At 37.7% G+C, this 17,074-nt stretch overlaps 4 protein-coding genes across 6 annotated transcripts in view; 3 read left to right on the forward strand and 1 right to left on the reverse strand.

The window, feature by feature from the left end:
* LOC131329593 (upstream activation factor subunit UAF30) overlaps positions 1-693 on the forward strand; it is a 30,032-nt gene extending 29,339 nt beyond the window's left edge. Inside the window, exon 4 of the mRNA XM_058362804.1 lies at positions 560-693. The gene's annotated coding sequence lies outside the window, so the exon portion shown is untranslated. The remainder of the gene's footprint in view (positions 1-559) is intronic.
* Positions 83-3,485, reverse strand: LOC131329591 (GDSL esterase/lipase At4g26790). Its single transcript, XM_058362799.1, has 3 exons — positions 2,564-3,485; positions 1,756-2,245; positions 83-747 (listed from the first exon to the last, which is right to left on the reverse strand). Exons 1-3 carry the CDS (start codon positions 2,945-2,947, stop codon positions 554-556), a joined length of 1,068 nt encoding a protein of 355 aa, XP_058218782.1. The 5' UTR covers positions 2,948-3,485; the 3' UTR covers positions 83-553.
* A 4,303-nt stretch (positions 3,486-7,788) lies between these two features.
* On the forward strand, positions 7,789-11,375 carry LOC131329596 (mitochondrial pyruvate carrier 4-like). Of its 2 annotated transcripts, none has more exons than XM_058362817.1 (5): positions 7,789-7,871; positions 10,014-10,112; positions 10,250-10,302; positions 10,950-11,023; positions 11,109-11,375. In XM_058362817.1, the coding sequence occupies exons 1-5, from the start codon at positions 7,841-7,843 to the stop codon at positions 11,152-11,154; spliced, it is 303 nt and encodes a 100-aa protein (XP_058218800.1). In that variant the 5' UTR covers positions 7,789-7,840; the 3' UTR covers positions 11,155-11,375. The 2 variants fall into 2 exon arrangements, with proteins under 2 accessions (XP_058218800.1, XP_058218799.1); XM_058362816.1 differs by having other exon boundaries at positions 7,817-8,232.
* Positions 11,376-11,519: 144 nt separating this feature from the next.
* LOC131329592 (grpE protein homolog 2, mitochondrial-like) lies at positions 11,520-15,796 on the forward strand. 2 transcript variants are annotated; one of them, XM_058362801.1, is made up of 6 exons: positions 11,953-12,351; positions 13,771-13,900; positions 14,072-14,259; positions 14,374-14,541; positions 14,798-14,926; positions 15,275-15,796. In XM_058362801.1, the coding sequence occupies exons 1-6, from the start codon at positions 12,226-12,228 to the stop codon at positions 15,347-15,349; spliced, it is 816 nt and encodes a 271-aa protein (XP_058218784.1). In that variant the 5' UTR covers positions 11,953-12,225; the 3' UTR covers positions 15,350-15,796. The 2 variants fall into 2 exon arrangements, with proteins under 2 accessions (XP_058218783.1, XP_058218784.1); XM_058362800.1 differs by having other exon boundaries at positions 11,520-12,351; positions 13,771-14,259.
* Positions 15,797-17,074: the final 1,278 nt, after the last annotated feature.

Here is a 17,074-nt window from a genome sequence, read left to right on the forward strand (position 1 = left end):
CATGGTTGGTGGTTAGTACCTTAACATACTACAAGCAATTACTCCTTTTTTCTCCTGTTGTTTTGAATACAGTTGGATTTTGGAGAGAACATGTAGACTAGATAATCGAGGCATTTTTTACTTTTGTCAGAGGGATATCTTCTTTGGGTAAGGTAGCTGACCTTATTCTTTGCTGCTTTTGTAAATCACCTTCATATCATCTCGATGGCAAACTAAGTTATAAAAGTCTCTCCATCTATATGTCGTTACATATATATGTACACCTTGCTGTGTGTCTCTATGGACTGAGCCCAAGGAACATACGCCATGCTCTCTGTTGTTCTTCTTTTGGTCTCATCAACTACAATTCAGCATGTATGACATTGTATATTTGGACGAACTAAGAAAATATAAAAGTTGGTTTGGGTTACTGCAACTGAATCATATATGGGGGAAAGCTTTCCATTTTGGGGAACATGATCTTAATTTATTAGCTTGTAGTTTGTATAGTAGTTTAGTATATGAATAGTGGAAACAACATTTGTGATTTCAAGCACTACAGTACTATGATAAATTACAGGAACCCAAATAGGGAATTCTTGACCGTGTGATCAGCAACAATAAAATTTGTTTTCTCTGTGGGGTGGAAGGAATCCCAAAACACGTACTTGGTGGCGTCTGAACAGGTGAAAGGGTTCAGTTTGTCACACATGTAACTCATCTCAATCATGCCAGATGCACAACATGCTCTTGCTGCAGTATCAAATCCTGTCATGATGAACAATAACCTTAAATTCGCTGTTCAAAAAAACACCAATAGCCTTAAATTCCACATGGCTATGAATGTTTGTGGAATTAATTTGGATTCAAATGGAATGCAAATGAATATGGTTACTGAGAATTGAGGTGAATCCCGTATTGTACCTTACTTATATAGGGCTGACAAGCCAACCAATTTAATTTATTTACCAAAAGCAATGCTCAGAATATTTGATTCCTTTGGTCATAATCTTTGGGGGGATAAAATTAGTAAAATGCCAAGTCTTTAACTGATGAAAAAGGTTGCTTTATCTCCTCCCAAATGGAAAGAAAGGAGAATAACTACTGAAGAAAAGAAAGACAGATCAAATTGTCAAATTACAATGTGAAGCATATCTAGTGGGCGAATTAGAAGTAGTTGCTGCTATCTGAGATTGGGATAATGAATAGAGCATAATTGCCAGAAGAGGAACGGAAACCAGAAAAATATAGGAGAAACAAAAGCAGGGAATGCACCCAAAATATGTAGGGGAAACAGCAAGCAGAGAATCAATTAGGAACTGAATAGGAAACACGATGGGTCTTGGTCGAAATTTTTGTTAGACATGGAAGAGACCTTAACATAAATGACAATTTTCACAAACAAACCCTCATAAATTCCATTCCTAGAGTTACCAGCTTCCCTTTAGTTTTCTGGGAGTTCATTTCTTTGTTTCCCAAAAGTAAATAAGTTGTTCTCCCACAATACGACGATTTCATGGTAACTATAGATAGAGTAGTTTTCGCCTGAAAATATAACCTCAGTTAGTGGAATAGCCAAATAGGACTTTGTTAAGTGCCTGGTGACCTTGTTCTAAGTTGTTTACAGTTAGCTATACACTAATTTACGTTGTCTGTTATTGGAAAAGTAAATTACCGTTGACAAAAAACAAAACAAAATGAAAAAATCATTGAGCTAGTAATATTTGAAGTGGGTAAAAGTTCAACACTGGCACGACCGATGCAAGCAAAACTTACCAAAAGCGTGAGGATTCTGAATGATTTCTAAGAGGATATCATATGGGTTTGAAAAAACCAAGTGTAATTCAGCAAGCTCCTTGTTCAGCTTCTCAATCAATCCTTTCAACTTCTCATTGAATGTTAGCGCCACGTTATTGTACTTCTCTATACATTTGCTCCCAAAGAGCATGTTTGTGGTCCTCTCCAATGGCAAACACCCCATGGGAGGAAGCCCGGTAAGAGATATTTTTCGGGCTCCAAGCTGGTAAAGCTCCGTTACAAAATCTCTTGCGATTCCCACAAGAAAATCCTGGTACTCACCAATGGAATACTTAGACGATCTTCCTGGAACTATATAGTAGTTCTCCAGGAAATCATTGGTTCCTATGCTTATCAGATATAGCGCTTCACTTAGAACCATGTTAGCTATCTCTTCGCCAAGATAACCTCGTAGCTGCTTCTGGTATTCCTTGTAGTACTCTATTTCTTTCCACAGTGGTATTACAGACTGCAAGGGAAATGAAGTAAATTGTAATCAAAGTTAAGTCTCTAGGCCCACCTACGTTCAAACCTTAACCAGTTGATTCGATTCAACTTGACTCGATGATATGATTTGTAAGTACCTATATCTGAAAAGTTCTGCTATAATTGGGAATATCAGATGATTTGGAACCCTTTTGCCTCTCTTTTTCACCAAATAATATTAGTACATAATGTATTGGGTACCAGACTACATCCCATGTATCAACTACTACTTATTTGAAAGTTAAAGTACTAATTAACAAGCACAGAGCTGTTCCTATAAGAATATATTTTTGGGACTTACTAGCACATTTGAGGTAGCATTATCATAACCAGTGCCAGCTGAGGCGAAGCAAACTCCAGAAGAGAAATCTGCAATGCTGTACAGGGGATCCAAGTAAGCAGGTATAGTTGGCTTGAGACCAAAAGCCTGTGAGATGAAGTCCGTTGCGATTTTACCATTGGAAAACCGTCCAGTGGCCTTTTTGCCTTCGAAATCTCGACCGTAAGGCTCAAAGTTGCTCTTCAATATTGTTGAGATGTTGTTATTGTTCCCTGCGTCTACAGTGGAATCTCCAAATACAATGATGGATGAAACCTTAGCATTGGTCCTGACTATTTGCAGGAGTTGAAGTAACAGAAGCAAAGGAATTGCCTTATGTGCCATGGTTTTGATGTTTTGCTTCATTTGGTTGGAACAGGATGTGGTTTCTTGATTGCTTTAGGCAAAACACAAAAGGCAGGCTGAAATAAGCAAAAACTGTGAGTTTCTGAGTTTGGGGTGTGAGGTTTTGCTGTTATTTTCAGTAAAGGTCCTTAGGTAAGGAAATGAAGAAAGGTGAGGTGGGGAGGACTGTTTTGACTCTCCAGAGGTACCGTAAAAGGAAATCAGTGGTGCATTTTTTCCCATATTATGTCCTAATTTAGCATGCGTTGATTCTTCTGAGACAGGACATTTTTGAACGGCGGCTGTGTCTATTTTGGACAATTCGATGCACGAGGCTCTTGCACTACGGTCCGTCTTTTCGACGTTTCTTGTGTTTGTTAAACCAAAAACAAGCTCCCCATGCATGGTACCAGCGAAATCTTACTATGTATCTTACATTACATTGTGTATGTCATGAGTGTTTCGGACTATTGGTACTGTTTCCATTCCCACTTGAAACGTGAAGAGAGAGAGAGAGAGCTGGGAGGTTTCACCTGTTTCATCTGTGCCTGACTTTAGGTGCTGTTTGGCGTGATGAAAATATGTGTGCGGTTGCAACGGCCAGGAAAAGTATTTAATAAAGGCTGTGTAGCTTTAGCCTGTTTTCTTTTTCTTTTTTTCTTTTCTGTTGGGCGGTGGTGATTCTACACGTGAGGCGTCCGTACGGAACGTGCAGCCGATCACAGCTCGGTCAGGCCAAATCATGGGCCAACTGACATAGACAATTGGGCCTGCTTGGTTACTATTTGAGGAGGTTGGGCCTTGGTGGGTCTGGGCCTGGGCCAGGCTCGGGCTACCCCATGGGTCTGTACTCAAGTTTAGCCCGTTGGGGTGCTAAAATTACATTATCCAAGACATTTTTTAGCTCGCCATAATGTCAAAAAGTCAAAGAAGTGAATTTTCACACTCCCAATCAGGGCTGTAAATGAACTGAGCCGTTCATGTATTGGTCGAGGCTCGGTTCGGCAAGAGCTCGTTCCAGTTCGATTCGTCTGCTAAACGAACTGAACCTGAACCTCAATTCTAGGTTCGTTCCATAAATGAGCCGAACCTGAGCCTAACGGTATTCAGCTCGGTTAGGCTCGCGAACCTATAATTAAATTTAATTAATAATTCAATAGGGATTTATTTGTAAAATTAAAAAACTTTAAGGTTGTATATATAATTCAATACTTATTTTTCTTCCAAATTTTATACGATCAATGAAAGAAAGAGTTTGGATTCTATTGAGTTTAATGAGCTGAGCCGAACCAAATCCGATTTTTGACGAGCTCAATTTGAGCTTAGATTCAGCTCGGCTCGATTCGTTTGAGTTTAACGAGCAAAACTCGAGCCAAGACGTTCAGGTTCGAATCGAACTCGAGTCAAACTCGAACCAGACTAGTACCTTAACGAATCCAACCGAGCCGAACCCGAGCTTTGAAAAATTTTAACAAGCCAAACTCGAGCCAAATTGTTCAAGCTCGAATCAAACTTGAGCCAAGTTGTTCAGGCTCGAATCAAACTCGAGCTGAACTCGAGCCATACTAGTACCTTAACGAACCTGAGCCGAACTTAACAAGGTTCGGCTCGATTCGGTTCGTTTACAGCCGTACTCCCAATGGTGATTCTTACTCTCTTTTTTTCATAAATGCACTCTATTTTTTATCATTGAGCTGAACTTTTATGTGCCTTCCGGCTTTTAGATGAGTCCAATTGGAATTCTATTTAGTCTTTAAGAAGCGACTAAAAGACAAGAAGTCGGCTGTATTTATCCAAAAAAAAAAAAGAAAGAGCATGAAAATCATTACCCAATTATTGATTTTCACATACCTCTTTTATCCATTGACATTTTTTTTATTCACCTAAAAGTATCAAATTGCCTTTCATCATATGAAAAAAAAAAATGACTCAAGAAGTAAGTGTAATTTAGTAATTTCATTGGAGACTTAAATATCCATCCTCAACTCCAAATCAACTTGTGTTTGCATCCCAGTCGATTTGAACCGTTATGTTTTCATCCTCACCTTTTTTTAATTTCAATAGTGCCGTTATATATATATATAGTACCAAATTTTGGGATCGAAACTTAACCCCACCAGTCCCCCCCGTAGATTTCGCCATTCAATCCCGAAATTCTCGACCGTGATGTTCATCCCAAAATATTTGCAGTCATCACATCCCTAAAATCATGCAAACCAATCCTCACCAGAATTTGAAAAACCAGGAAAGTTGACCGCTCGTAGGGTCGGCGGACCGAACCAACCTCCCCTGGCGGTAGCAACTAGATTACCATGAGGCACAAGTCCATTTTGGGGTTGATTCACCTATGTGCCATCCGTCTTCTTCGACCAAGATTCCAACAGCACCCCAATGTCGAAGTGGATTTTGTTTAGTTTTATTCTATTTCATGGTAAATTATTTACTTCATTTACCCTTAAATATGTTTGTCTATATTCCTATCATTTCATTGTTAATTATTTAGACCGTTACCATAAAATTATTTCATGGTTAGTTATTTGGACCGTTTACCATGAAACTATTTCATGGTTAATTAATTATATGTCTATGTTCACACCAAACCCACATTATTATATGTTTCTATGTTGGTGATAAAGTGTCCATGTTTTATGAAATTAACATGATAAGTTGACCACATTTTAGCTTTGTGGATTATGGGTATTGGTCAACCAGACATGATAAAGTGGTCATGTTTTATAAAATTAACATGATAAGTTGACCACATTTTTGCATTATTGATCATGTTAAAATGCTCACATATTAACCAACAAGGTTATATTTTTAATGATCTTATTCCATGAAATATGGTTAAATTACGATCAAAATAGGTGTTATTGTGATCAGTGTTTCATGGTTAAATTATCATATCGATTTAAACGTTTCATGACCATTCGTAATCTAACTTGAAACCGATTTAATAAACATGACATAATAAATCATATTAAAATTACCAAAAAATCATGAATTATGATTGTTTCGATGCGATTTAATTTGAAAAAAAATTAAAGTAATCAATCATATTTAAATTTACCAAATCCCACTAAATTAGGAAAATAATACAGTCCAATCCTACTAAATTGGAAAAATAATTCAATTCAATCCCACTAAATTAGGAAAGCAATAAACATAATATATTTATATCATATTGAAAAAGGTAAGAAAGTAATTCACACACTAAAAGAGGATGAAAACATAAGCATGAAAAAATTGCGGGATGAATTCTTACATGACATGGATAAAGAGGATGAATATTTAAATATTCCGTAATTTCACATGAATAAAAGACAAAAGAGTGTCGATGGATAAAATGAGAGTATGAAAATCATTTTCCTTTATAGTTATAATTTAGGGAAATTTATAAAAATGGTCCCTCTAGTTTGCATGAGTTCTCATTTTCGTCCCTCTACTATTAATTGTATCAATTTTAACCCTATAGTTTTCATTCCATCTCAATTTCGTCCTTCTCCCTAACGCCATCCATGAAACAAACGGAATTGAAGGGCAAAATTGTCATTTTCTCTCACAGAGGGACCAAATTGAAATTTTATGCAAACCAGAGGGATTATTTTTAAAATTTTACATTTTACTTTCGTTTTTTGCAAATAAAATAAAAAAGACCATAAGTAATGTATTTGACTACTGAATTATTTTTTATTGGGTAATCAAACTATATTGGAAAATTTATATTTCATTACACATTACAAAAATATTAGAAAATGTACAAATCAATCCCTTAGCTAATGTCTTTGTATCATGTTCTTATAATCTTCTTATTTTTTCACCCAATAAAAAAAATGTTTAAAATCCGTGTTTATTTGTTATATGAGTGATCTTATGAGTAAGTCCCAAAATAAATACACTTATACCCATATTTTAATGTATTTGATCTCTTAATATTTAATAGTGTTTCATTGCTTAATTAAACACAATTACAAGATTTCTAAATACTATTGAACAACTTTTTCTTTTTAATCATGTGACAAAAAAAATAACGATAGTGAAAATTCAATTGAAAAAAAAAATACAAGACCAAGACAATTAACATAAGGGTCGTTTTTCGAATTTTCTCATATTTTTTGTGATGTATATAATAAAAACTTTACAAAATTTCAACGTATATTTTATTATTCAATATAAAGTGAGATGAGAAATATATTATATATGATGTATTTTAAATTTATTTACAAAAACAAAAGTAAAAAACAAAATTATAGAAATAGTCCCTCTAGTTTGCATAAAATCTCAATTTAGTCCCTCTGTGAGGAGAAATGACAATTTTGTCCTCCAATTCCGTTTGTTTCATTAACGCCGTAAGCGAGAGGGACGAAATTGAGACAGAATGCAAATTATAGGACTAAAAGTAACACAATTGATACTAGAGGGACGAAAATGAAAATTCATGCAAACTAGAGGGACCATTTATAAAAATTTCCCTATAATTTATTATTATATTCAATTTTGGTCTCTGGAACCAATCATTCTATCTGCGCACGATTCCCGATAAGTTTTTCCTCAAATTATTACTTTCATTTCATTTCTGTATCTCTCCTTACTTAGAAGTGTTACCCCAAATACTTCTTTCAAAATCCAAACCAAACAAAGTTCCTATGTACAGTTCCATGCTCTGGGATGTAGAGCGGTGACTGTTCATCGCGGCAATCGACGGTCCAAATCTTAATCGAGCAATGGACAATTTAAATTTGTATGCGATTTATATGGGCTTAAATTTGATCCAAATCGTCCGTGTTTGCACCCACACAGCAAGAGCCACTTGGCAGCATCCCAGTCATGGTATGGGTAATAGCACTCACCTTCATTAAAGAAACCGGGATAAAGTCTTGAAGATAAGATCACACGTTACTGGCACACAGGTCAATGACAGCACCTGTATCAAAATTATTGGAAGGTATTCCCGGTTTATTGGATTTTTCGAAGATTCCGATTTTCGTTGTTCAACCGACGACGTTGTTTATGTTTCGTCAGTTAAACACTTCTCCTCTGTAGAAACCCAACCAGTCGGCGTGAATCGTGTAGATATATATTTTTTTTACTTAGCTATTTGTATTATGTGTATTCTTTATTTAGCTTTGTTGTGTACTAAGTGTACTAGTGTAATGAAGTACATCTTGCAACCCTATATAATGCTTCTTCTGGAGGTTTAGAAATCTATTGAAAATTTAGCCTATTCTGTTTATTGCTTTTATCTGTCTCAATGGCTGGTTCTAAGATCCAAGCCTTCTGGAACCACCCTGCTGGCCCTAAAACCAGTCAGTTTGCTCTCTCTCTCTCTCTCTGTATCTCTCTCATAATACGCTTATGTCCTTGATTTGTTCTTGTTTGTTCATCTGTCAGTATTTTTTGTTCGATTTGAATTGATCTCGTGGACGGAGAGGTTGTGTGAGGTGTTTCTGTATAGTTATAATTACCCAAAAACTAATCTTGTGCCTCTAATTTATTTTTGTTTTTATTTGTTAGCTGATCGAGATAAGTGGGTAACTGCTATATCCAGTTTATACCAAAAGAAAAGAAACGGGTGAATTAGAATTTAGAATCAGACAGTGGAAAAAATAATCTCCATTTATGAATTCACTCGTTCCTGTTTGGCATCATGTCTGGAAATATTACAGTTGCTTTGCTTTTTTTCATCTTAGGAGTAATTTGATAATTTAGCGATTTTGTTGCTTTGATTCTCGGTCGTATGGGCAGCTTTCTAATCGCCAGATTCCGTCTGGCTCGAATCCCTTTTTTCCAATTAGTGCAACGTATTGTGCTTCTCACGAAACAAGAGATTCGTCGTCTTACCAAACAAAAGTTTTCAAAGAGCTCACCCTGCTGAAGTTCCCAAGGTGCGGTTTGCCAGGTGACTAAGAAATGGGATTGCGATTGAATTTTGAAGTGATGGGCGGCCTACCACGAGCCGTTCCTTCTTCTCATAGGAGAGTCGTAGCAAGCTTCGGATCGTTTCATTCAAGCTTGGATCAAGATTAAAGATTGAGTCTACCCCGGAGACGGAGACCGACACAGAGACAAGCTTGGCAGTTCTCTATGTTGTCTATCTATCTTATCTTAGCTGGCTCTTCCCCAGGGTGGTCTATAATCAGATAGGAAAGAATAGATTAGCCGTTTACGGTAGTCAACTTTGTTTCTAAGGGATCATGGAGATCCAAAAGGCATATACGAGAGGCAATTAACTTGGAGAACTTGGTCTTGAATTCCCCACACACTGCCAAGATCCTATGGTTGCAAGTGGTTGCGCGGTGATCCCCTCAAAAGTATCCTTACTAATGGGTCTAGCCCATAGTTCTATTTTACCCAGAGGCTCAATAGCTATATACATGGCAATTGAATCATGAGCCGAGATCATAAAGAGCATACTGCAGATAGGAAGTGGAATTAGTCAAATAGGTTAAGAAGCATCAAACGTCTGTTGTTCGGAAGATTCAATGGGCCTTTTTTTTTCCTTCCACCTCTACTCCTACTCTAAGCTTTCGATAGATTGATTGAATTTGTATTGATTCTATTCAGGGGGGCGTAACCACCCCCCACCCCACCTTCGCCTTTCCTATATAGCCGCATAACCATAACAAGTTTTCTCTAATTCCATACCAAACCAAACCAAGACCTTTCAAACAAGGAAAGCAAGAACCCACAGCTCCTTTTCCCTTTTGTGAATACCATCCTCACTCCCCCAGGACCGAGTTTCTTTATGCCGGATATAGGGATTCTCGTCTTTTGCTCATATTGTCTCCACTTCTAGCAGGGCCTCTGCTGCACCAACCACACCCACGCACTCTGCTGAAAACAACCAGCTTGTCGTAAAAATGCTCCTTTATACTAATCTAATAGGGGATCCTTATTTGAATGTTCAGTGGGGGCATAAACCATTGGTTCAATCCAGTTATCGAACTTATGCTTTTATAATTACAGCTGTGTTAAGGTCTAAACAAGATTGAAATTGGGCCTGGCTAGAAGTACCACCATGACTTACTAGTGTTTAGCATATTCACTTGAGTACCTTATCTGATCATCTCCTTTGCCTCAAATGCAGTTCACTTTTGGGCTCCAACATTCAAATGGGTGATCAGCATCGCTAATGTTGCTGACTTCTCAAAACCACCTGAACAGCTCTCCTATCCTCATCAAACTGGTACTACTCTCACTTCCCAACATTTACTAGGAGTACTACTTATTAGTCTTTAGATTCATGCACCTATACGGGGCTATACATACATAGATGTACTCTAAGGATTCGATTCTTACAGATTTTTTTGTTCGATTTTGTAGTTGTTGCAATCAGTGGACTCATTTGGTCTCGCTACAGCACGCAGATCATCCCCGTAAGCCTGACCCTCCCATTCTAAAATTATTACGTGACTGGAAAAAAATTTTCCTGTAAACTGTTTGTGTTGGTGCTCGGAAATTGTTTTGGTTTGAAATTACAAGAACTGCTAAATTGAAAAACAAGTGAAGCCCAATGTCTAGTCAATTTTTTTCAAGATGTTACTAACCCACAAAAATAATTAGGCACATCAATCAAACACATAGAACGGAGGAGAACACAAGATACACGTGATTTAGCAATGTGCATGCGGACACATAGGAAATGGAGAAACCCCTACCCAAAACTCTTTTCTGTGCCTCCCTTACTTCCCCTTTCTCTGTTGTCTCAGAAATTACAACTACCTCCGAAATTCTACTCCATTCTCCGAGCAACAGCCGTCTGCCTCCGTAGGCCATTACATAAATGATAAATCTAAGGAAATATTAAAATGGAAGACTACTCACACCATAGTGTTTGATCCTGTGACCCATTTTATGTTCTTTTACATGATGTGTAAATGCCCCCTTCCCCTTATATACCTTTGCTTTGATTTTAGCCCGAGTGAATAATTTGAAACAATTTGCAGCCTCAATGGTGCTGATTCGTAGCCTAAAGAACAACCAATTAGGGATATTGATGGAGTATTTTGTTTTGAGATTTCAGAAAAACTTGAATCTTGTTAGTGTCAATCTCACAATGGCTGCGACGGGCTTTTATCAACTGTCACGCAAAATTCAGTAAGTCAGACCGATTCAATTCCTGCAACTACGCATTAGTTGGTTTTTCATTTCCTTCATTTCGTAACTGTCGTGCATTTTGCAGGCATGATTACTATCCTGAGCCAGAACCAGCTGAGGCAAAAGAATGAAGATGATGAAAAATGAAAATAAGTTGGAAATTTCCAAGTACATGAGTCTTATGGACGCATTGTAGATTTCAAAAGGGAGAAAAAGTACATGCTCCTATGCGATTTCCCATGTGAAAAAAAAAATTTACATTCGTTGTTGTAATATGTGATGGTGATTACAGTGGATAATGAGATTCTGATCGACTGGAAATGGAAGCATGACCATTTGGGAGATTTCTATATACTTTGTCATGTTGAAAATTATGGATCTCCAGATTACCTTTCTTCTTCATCATGGATAGGAGGCTTGGTTATGAAGCTAATCATGCTAAAAGCCAATCTTTGAGAGTATGAAAATGGAGTCCTGAATTGTCATGTGTTTTAAAGCTTATTTAAGTTGTTTTTGTCTCGTAAACAACTTTATAAGCTGTAGCAGACATGTGAAAGGTTGATATTCAACCTGTATAATACACATGGCCCGGTTAAGGCTACAAACGAGCTGAGCCAAGCTTTGAAGTGTTCGAGCTCGGCTCGTTCAAAACTATCCAAGCTCGAGCCAGGTTGAGCTCAAATAATAGAAAATCGAGCTCAAGCTGTTTTACAAAATGTGAAAGGTTGATATTCAACCCAAATAAAACACATTGGTGGTCGTGTGGTCGATTTCGGCCTGATTGTCGGGCTAAACAGCATTGTCACCTTATTTCTCCTTGCTATAGTGATTTAGTGAATTTATGCTGTGTTACTATCTTGATCACGTAATCTTCCAATAAGACTTTCCATCCCTGTTCACAGTACTCATTATATGTTATTTTCATTATCGATCTTGCGAGTTTTAATAGTTTGAAATATTTCGAAAGACACTATCAAAACTTTAAAAGTTTTACTTAGATCAAAAAATAAAATGCAATTATCAAAAAATAAAGTGTGGAAATTACCACCCAATAATTATGTTTTAGTGTAATTTCAGCCGTAAAATTGTTTAACGGGAAATAGAGGAATTTCGGGAAACCCTAAGGTTTTTTATGCTTCCGCTCTATTTTCTCGCTCTCTCTCTCTCTCTCTCTCTCTCTCTCTCTCTCCTTTTAACGGCAGATGTCGCTGTATAGGATTACTTCAGGTTTTCAGAGGACCGTCCGAAACTCATTGCTAGTTTATGCTCGCCGTCCCATCGTAATCGATTCCAATGAATTCCACTCTCTTCGTCACTATGAAAACAAGGTGCGCCCTCTAACTCTGGAGTGACTTGCGCTTCTTATAAGAACTTGGGGGCTAGGGTTTAAGGCTCAGGTTTTGTATGTTTCTATAAAGTTGTAGTCTTTTGTGTAGTATTATTTACCAAGAAATTATTGTGGGTGTCAAAGTGTAGTTTTTGAAGTTATGCAACACAAAAGGAATTCAAAAATGTTGGAGCTGTGATTCCCATTTTTTCTTCTCATTTTGTAGTAGTTATTTAACGTCAAGGTGCGCCCTCAATCAGAACTCTGGATTTGCAGTTCTTATACGAACTAGAGATTTTTTTTTTTTTTTTTTTTTTGGGGGGGGGGGTGGGGGGGGTTTACGGCCTCTGTCCTTATGTTTCTGTAAAGTTTTGGAATTGAGTATTCTTTACAAAGAAAAAATTGTGGTATCTTAGTTTAGGTTGTGGGTATCAATGTTGGAGATATAGTTTCCATTTTTTTTGTTCTCATTTTAAGTTTATTTGTGTCAAGGATGAAAGTTTCATATTTTCGTTTGCTTTTTCTGGGTTTTATTTGAACCAAGTTGTTTCTTAGAACCCTATCATTTCGCAATACTTCGGTTCATAAATAAACCGGAATATTTGTGAAGGTTGAGAAGAGTGGATGTTAACAGAGGGTGACACTACTTTTGGTTGATGGGAACTTTCTCCTCTATAATATTGATCTCCGTGTTGAAGACTAAAGACGTGGTATCTTCTAAGTACAACGACTACCATGTATGCCAAATTTAAGATTGGTGTGTGGAGTTGCCATGTTCTTCTATATTTCCCATTTTTTCTAATGATTGAGACAGAGTATGTAACAAGCATGTTTGCTCACATTAAGACTTGGAGTTCGGACTTGATTGAATTTACATAGATCCATTTAGTATTAGGATTTAGGACAGGATGTCATCTGTTAGCTATGACGAGCCAACAACGTCTGTATGGCTCCACGATGCTGAGGATGACTGAGGAAAGATAGAGAAGTAGCCGGACTGAGAGCTCTCTATGCATAAGGGGTAGGTCACGCGGGTCTTGCCTAACCACCTTGAGATCACAAGGTGGATGCCGGAGCCAATTGCACAAGTTCGTTAACTTTAGTGTGATCTAGCCTCTCAATTGCGACTGGCAATTCACATTGTACAACGGGTACTATACCTAAGCAAACCTTCCATACCTTCCCATGGTGTTGATAGTCGGCCTGAGTTGGTAGGACTAACAATGCAATGGTTAGCCCTCTTGAAGCGGGTATCACAGTTTGGATCCCTTAGAGCCACGTTGCATGTACCTTCAGTGCTATATGGTTTGGAGGTTGATTTTGAAGAAGAGACATTGCCTCTTCTTTTTTCCTGGTGAGTGGTGACACAATTGACATTTCATCTAGGAAGTGCTGAATGCATGTGCTTTTTGTGTTCCAGGTGGTTACCAGTGTCGTGTCATTATCACATAACTCACCCCTCAACGCATCTGTTTTTCGACGACTTGGATTCTGGTCATCTGCGTCTCCTGAAACTACTGAAACAGACGCTGCCCGGTCTAAAAACAATGGTACTCACACTAAAACAAGTGAAGATACCACCCATCCTGATAAAAAAGAAGCTTCCAGTTCTGAATATATAGAAGTAACTAATCAGAAAGTTGAATCAGATTCTAGTTCGGAATCCCAACCTGCCAAAAGGAGGAGGAGACATATTAAACGAATTGCATTTTCTGATTCAGATTCGGAAAGCGATTTATCCATGGAGGATCTGTTGAAAGTTTTGGCAGAAAAGGAAGAACTGCTGAAAGGGAAGGACAAAGCAATTGAGATGATGCAAGAAAAAGTTCTCCTGGCTGATGCTGAAATGGCGAATGTCATGTTAAGGACAAGACGTGAAGCAGCAAACTCGCAAAAATTTGCTATACAGGTATGTGTCCTTTTAAATAATGCTGTCTAATTTTTAAGTTGGATCCGACCCTCAGTTTTTGTTGTGATTTGCCGATTTGTGAGTCTTGCTCTTTGTTTGCACATTATGCTGCAGAGTTTTGCAAAGAGTTTACTGGATGTTGCAGATAATCTGGCTAGAGCTGCTTCTGTTGTTGAAAACAGTTTCTCAAAGATTGATGCGTCTAAAGACACTGCTGGAGCAGTGCCCCTTCTCAAAACACTTCTTGAAGGTGTTGACATGACGGAAAAGCAACTTCTAGAGGTATATTAAACATATTGCTCCAGATCAATTTTGGTGAGATGTCATGCATTCCTTTACTCCTGCATGTGTGTTTCTTTGTATTTCCATCCGAACTGCATTCCATACTAGCGGCTGGTAATTTCTTGGCCATCCAGAATACTACAGTCGTTGCTGCATGCTATCATTTATACTGGTTTGAAATTGATTTGTTTTGTTGCCTTATAACGTTTGTATCAAGGTACAATTTCTTTTTAGGTTTACTGAATGTTTGGTTCAGGTATTCAAAAAGTCCGGAGTGGAAAAATATGACCCGACAAATGAGCAATTTGATCCTAATAGGCATAATGCAGCATTCCAAGTTCCAGATGCTTCTAAGCCCCCAGGCATTATAGCTATCGTTCTGAAGGTATTTTCTTTTCTCCCTCTTTGCTATCAATAAATTAAGACTAGCCAATTTTCTAAGATATGAAGCGTCATCCCTAGATGTTTTAAATATATAAGCTTTTTACTCAAATTATTCATGCAAGTATCACGACTTTATCTTCTCAATTGAAGGCATTTTTTACCAAAGTCAGTCACCTCTCTCTCTCTCTCTCTCTCTCTCTCTCTCTCTCTCTCTCTCACACACACACACACACACACACACAATTAATCGGGATTTTGTATTTACTATTTCAGAATGCATAAAATTAGGTAGTTGTCTACAAATGGTCAGTAACTAGCAAAATGGTGTAATGTGCTTTCTGTGCTGCAGCCAGGATTCGTGCTGCACGATCGAGTTCTTCGGCCAGCTGAAGTAGGCGTAACAGTAGACATGGCTAATCAGTAATGAGACAAACCAAGGCTCTGAATCTTGAAGGAAAGATTTTTCACAATATCTAGGAGGCCATATGAAACCTGCTTATGACCAGAAGAAAGCATGATTCCCCTATTAGATAATCTTTGGCTGATATGCCTAGTCTTAGTACAAAGATTTGGACAAACGAAAATTGACCCAGTTTTATATCTCTCAATTCAATTTGAATTTGGGTTATGATAGGGGAGATTATTCAGTCGTTCAGCTCCATCTTTGTTGCTCTTGTGGGTATTAATTTCCGGAAACCGACTCGGTCAGGATGCAGAGGGAGGCGAATTCTCACTTATGCATGGTTTTTTTCCTGTAATTAATAGAACAATGTGGTATTTTTCGCTTTGCCCAATGGTTTGTTTACTGGAATAGAGCTCTGTGTCCTGGTTTTTGTGCTAATGGTTTATTGAGACCCGTTTTCATCGTTCACTGTTTTTTTGTTTCACTCTCCATTGCTGACATCGGTCCTTAGACTCCGCTATGACTAATTCTTGGGTCGATGTAGTCTCCGCATAAAGTAATCATGGGATTAAAATGCAAAACAGTAAATCAAATCAAATCTCTGCTTTTTCCCTATCCTTCAACAGAGTTTTCATGTCAGTACAGATAAATCTTTCACGATTGCAAATTTCTGCAGTTTCTAATGATAAACTCTACTCCAATTTTTTGGGTGAATGAATCAACAAAATTAGACTTCGGTCTATCCGTTTTTGTCTGGCATTTTGTATTAAGTATAAAGAATTTATTAGATGCATACTTGCCCCAAACAAAAAATTCCTTGCCCCAAAAACAGATATTAGATGCATGCATTGTCTACTCAACCCTTGTGGTCTCCCATAATTGTCTCTCTTCTTTTCTTTTTTTTTACGAACAGACAATTTCATTGCTCAAAAAGAACACTAAATTGACTGGAGGCTACGGAATCCCAACATCCAAAGCCCGTCATTGGGTACAAGACATCAACTTTCGGGTTATTCAAGGACAAATTCACAAGGGTTGGGTAGATATTCACCCAAGTATAGTAAAGAAAGTTCTACATAGGGAGAGAACACAAACGAAGATGACCCCTCGACTTTTGGGGAGTGTGAAAATCACTTCCCTTACTTTTTACCCAATATGAGCAACAAATTGGCTATATATACATCAAATATTTGTATTATGTTAAATTGTTTGATTCTCGAATTCATAAATTTCACAAAGTGTAATATAACATATTTTATTGCCCTCGAGATGTTAATGTTTACTATTATCTCCGTTAAAACACGTTTCTGCTAACCAAATGGCATTTTACTGAGAATTTTGGAAGTTAAATTTAAGAAAGTACTTTTGGGTGGGGTTGTTACAAAAACCAACGGACCGAAAAAACCGACCTATCGGTTTTTGGTCGGGATGATGGCAGAATTTTTCCGGACCGAACCGAAACGAAATCGGTTCCGTCTCGATTTCCTAGAATTTCCACCGGACCAAACTGAACCGAACGACTATTTATTTATACAAATATATTTTTTATATATACTTAAAATTAAATAAAAAATTTATATTTCGGGAGTACACCGGACTGATCTCACCTCCGATCGGGAGTGCAAAAAGGTGACTGTTCGATTAGGCCAATCCTTCAGGCGTTTATTGAGCCTTGGAAGCACCGGCCCGTTATTCTTCCACCGTAGGGAGCGGGAGGTGATCGTTGCTCTGTGAAGCCAGCCTTAC

The sequence above is a fragment of the Rhododendron vialii genome, chromosome 6a (genome assembly GCF_030253575.1).
Source record: "Rhododendron vialii isolate Sample 1 chromosome 6a, ASM3025357v1".
Lineage (NCBI taxonomy): Eukaryota > Viridiplantae > Streptophyta > Magnoliopsida > Ericales > Ericaceae > Rhododendron > Rhododendron vialii.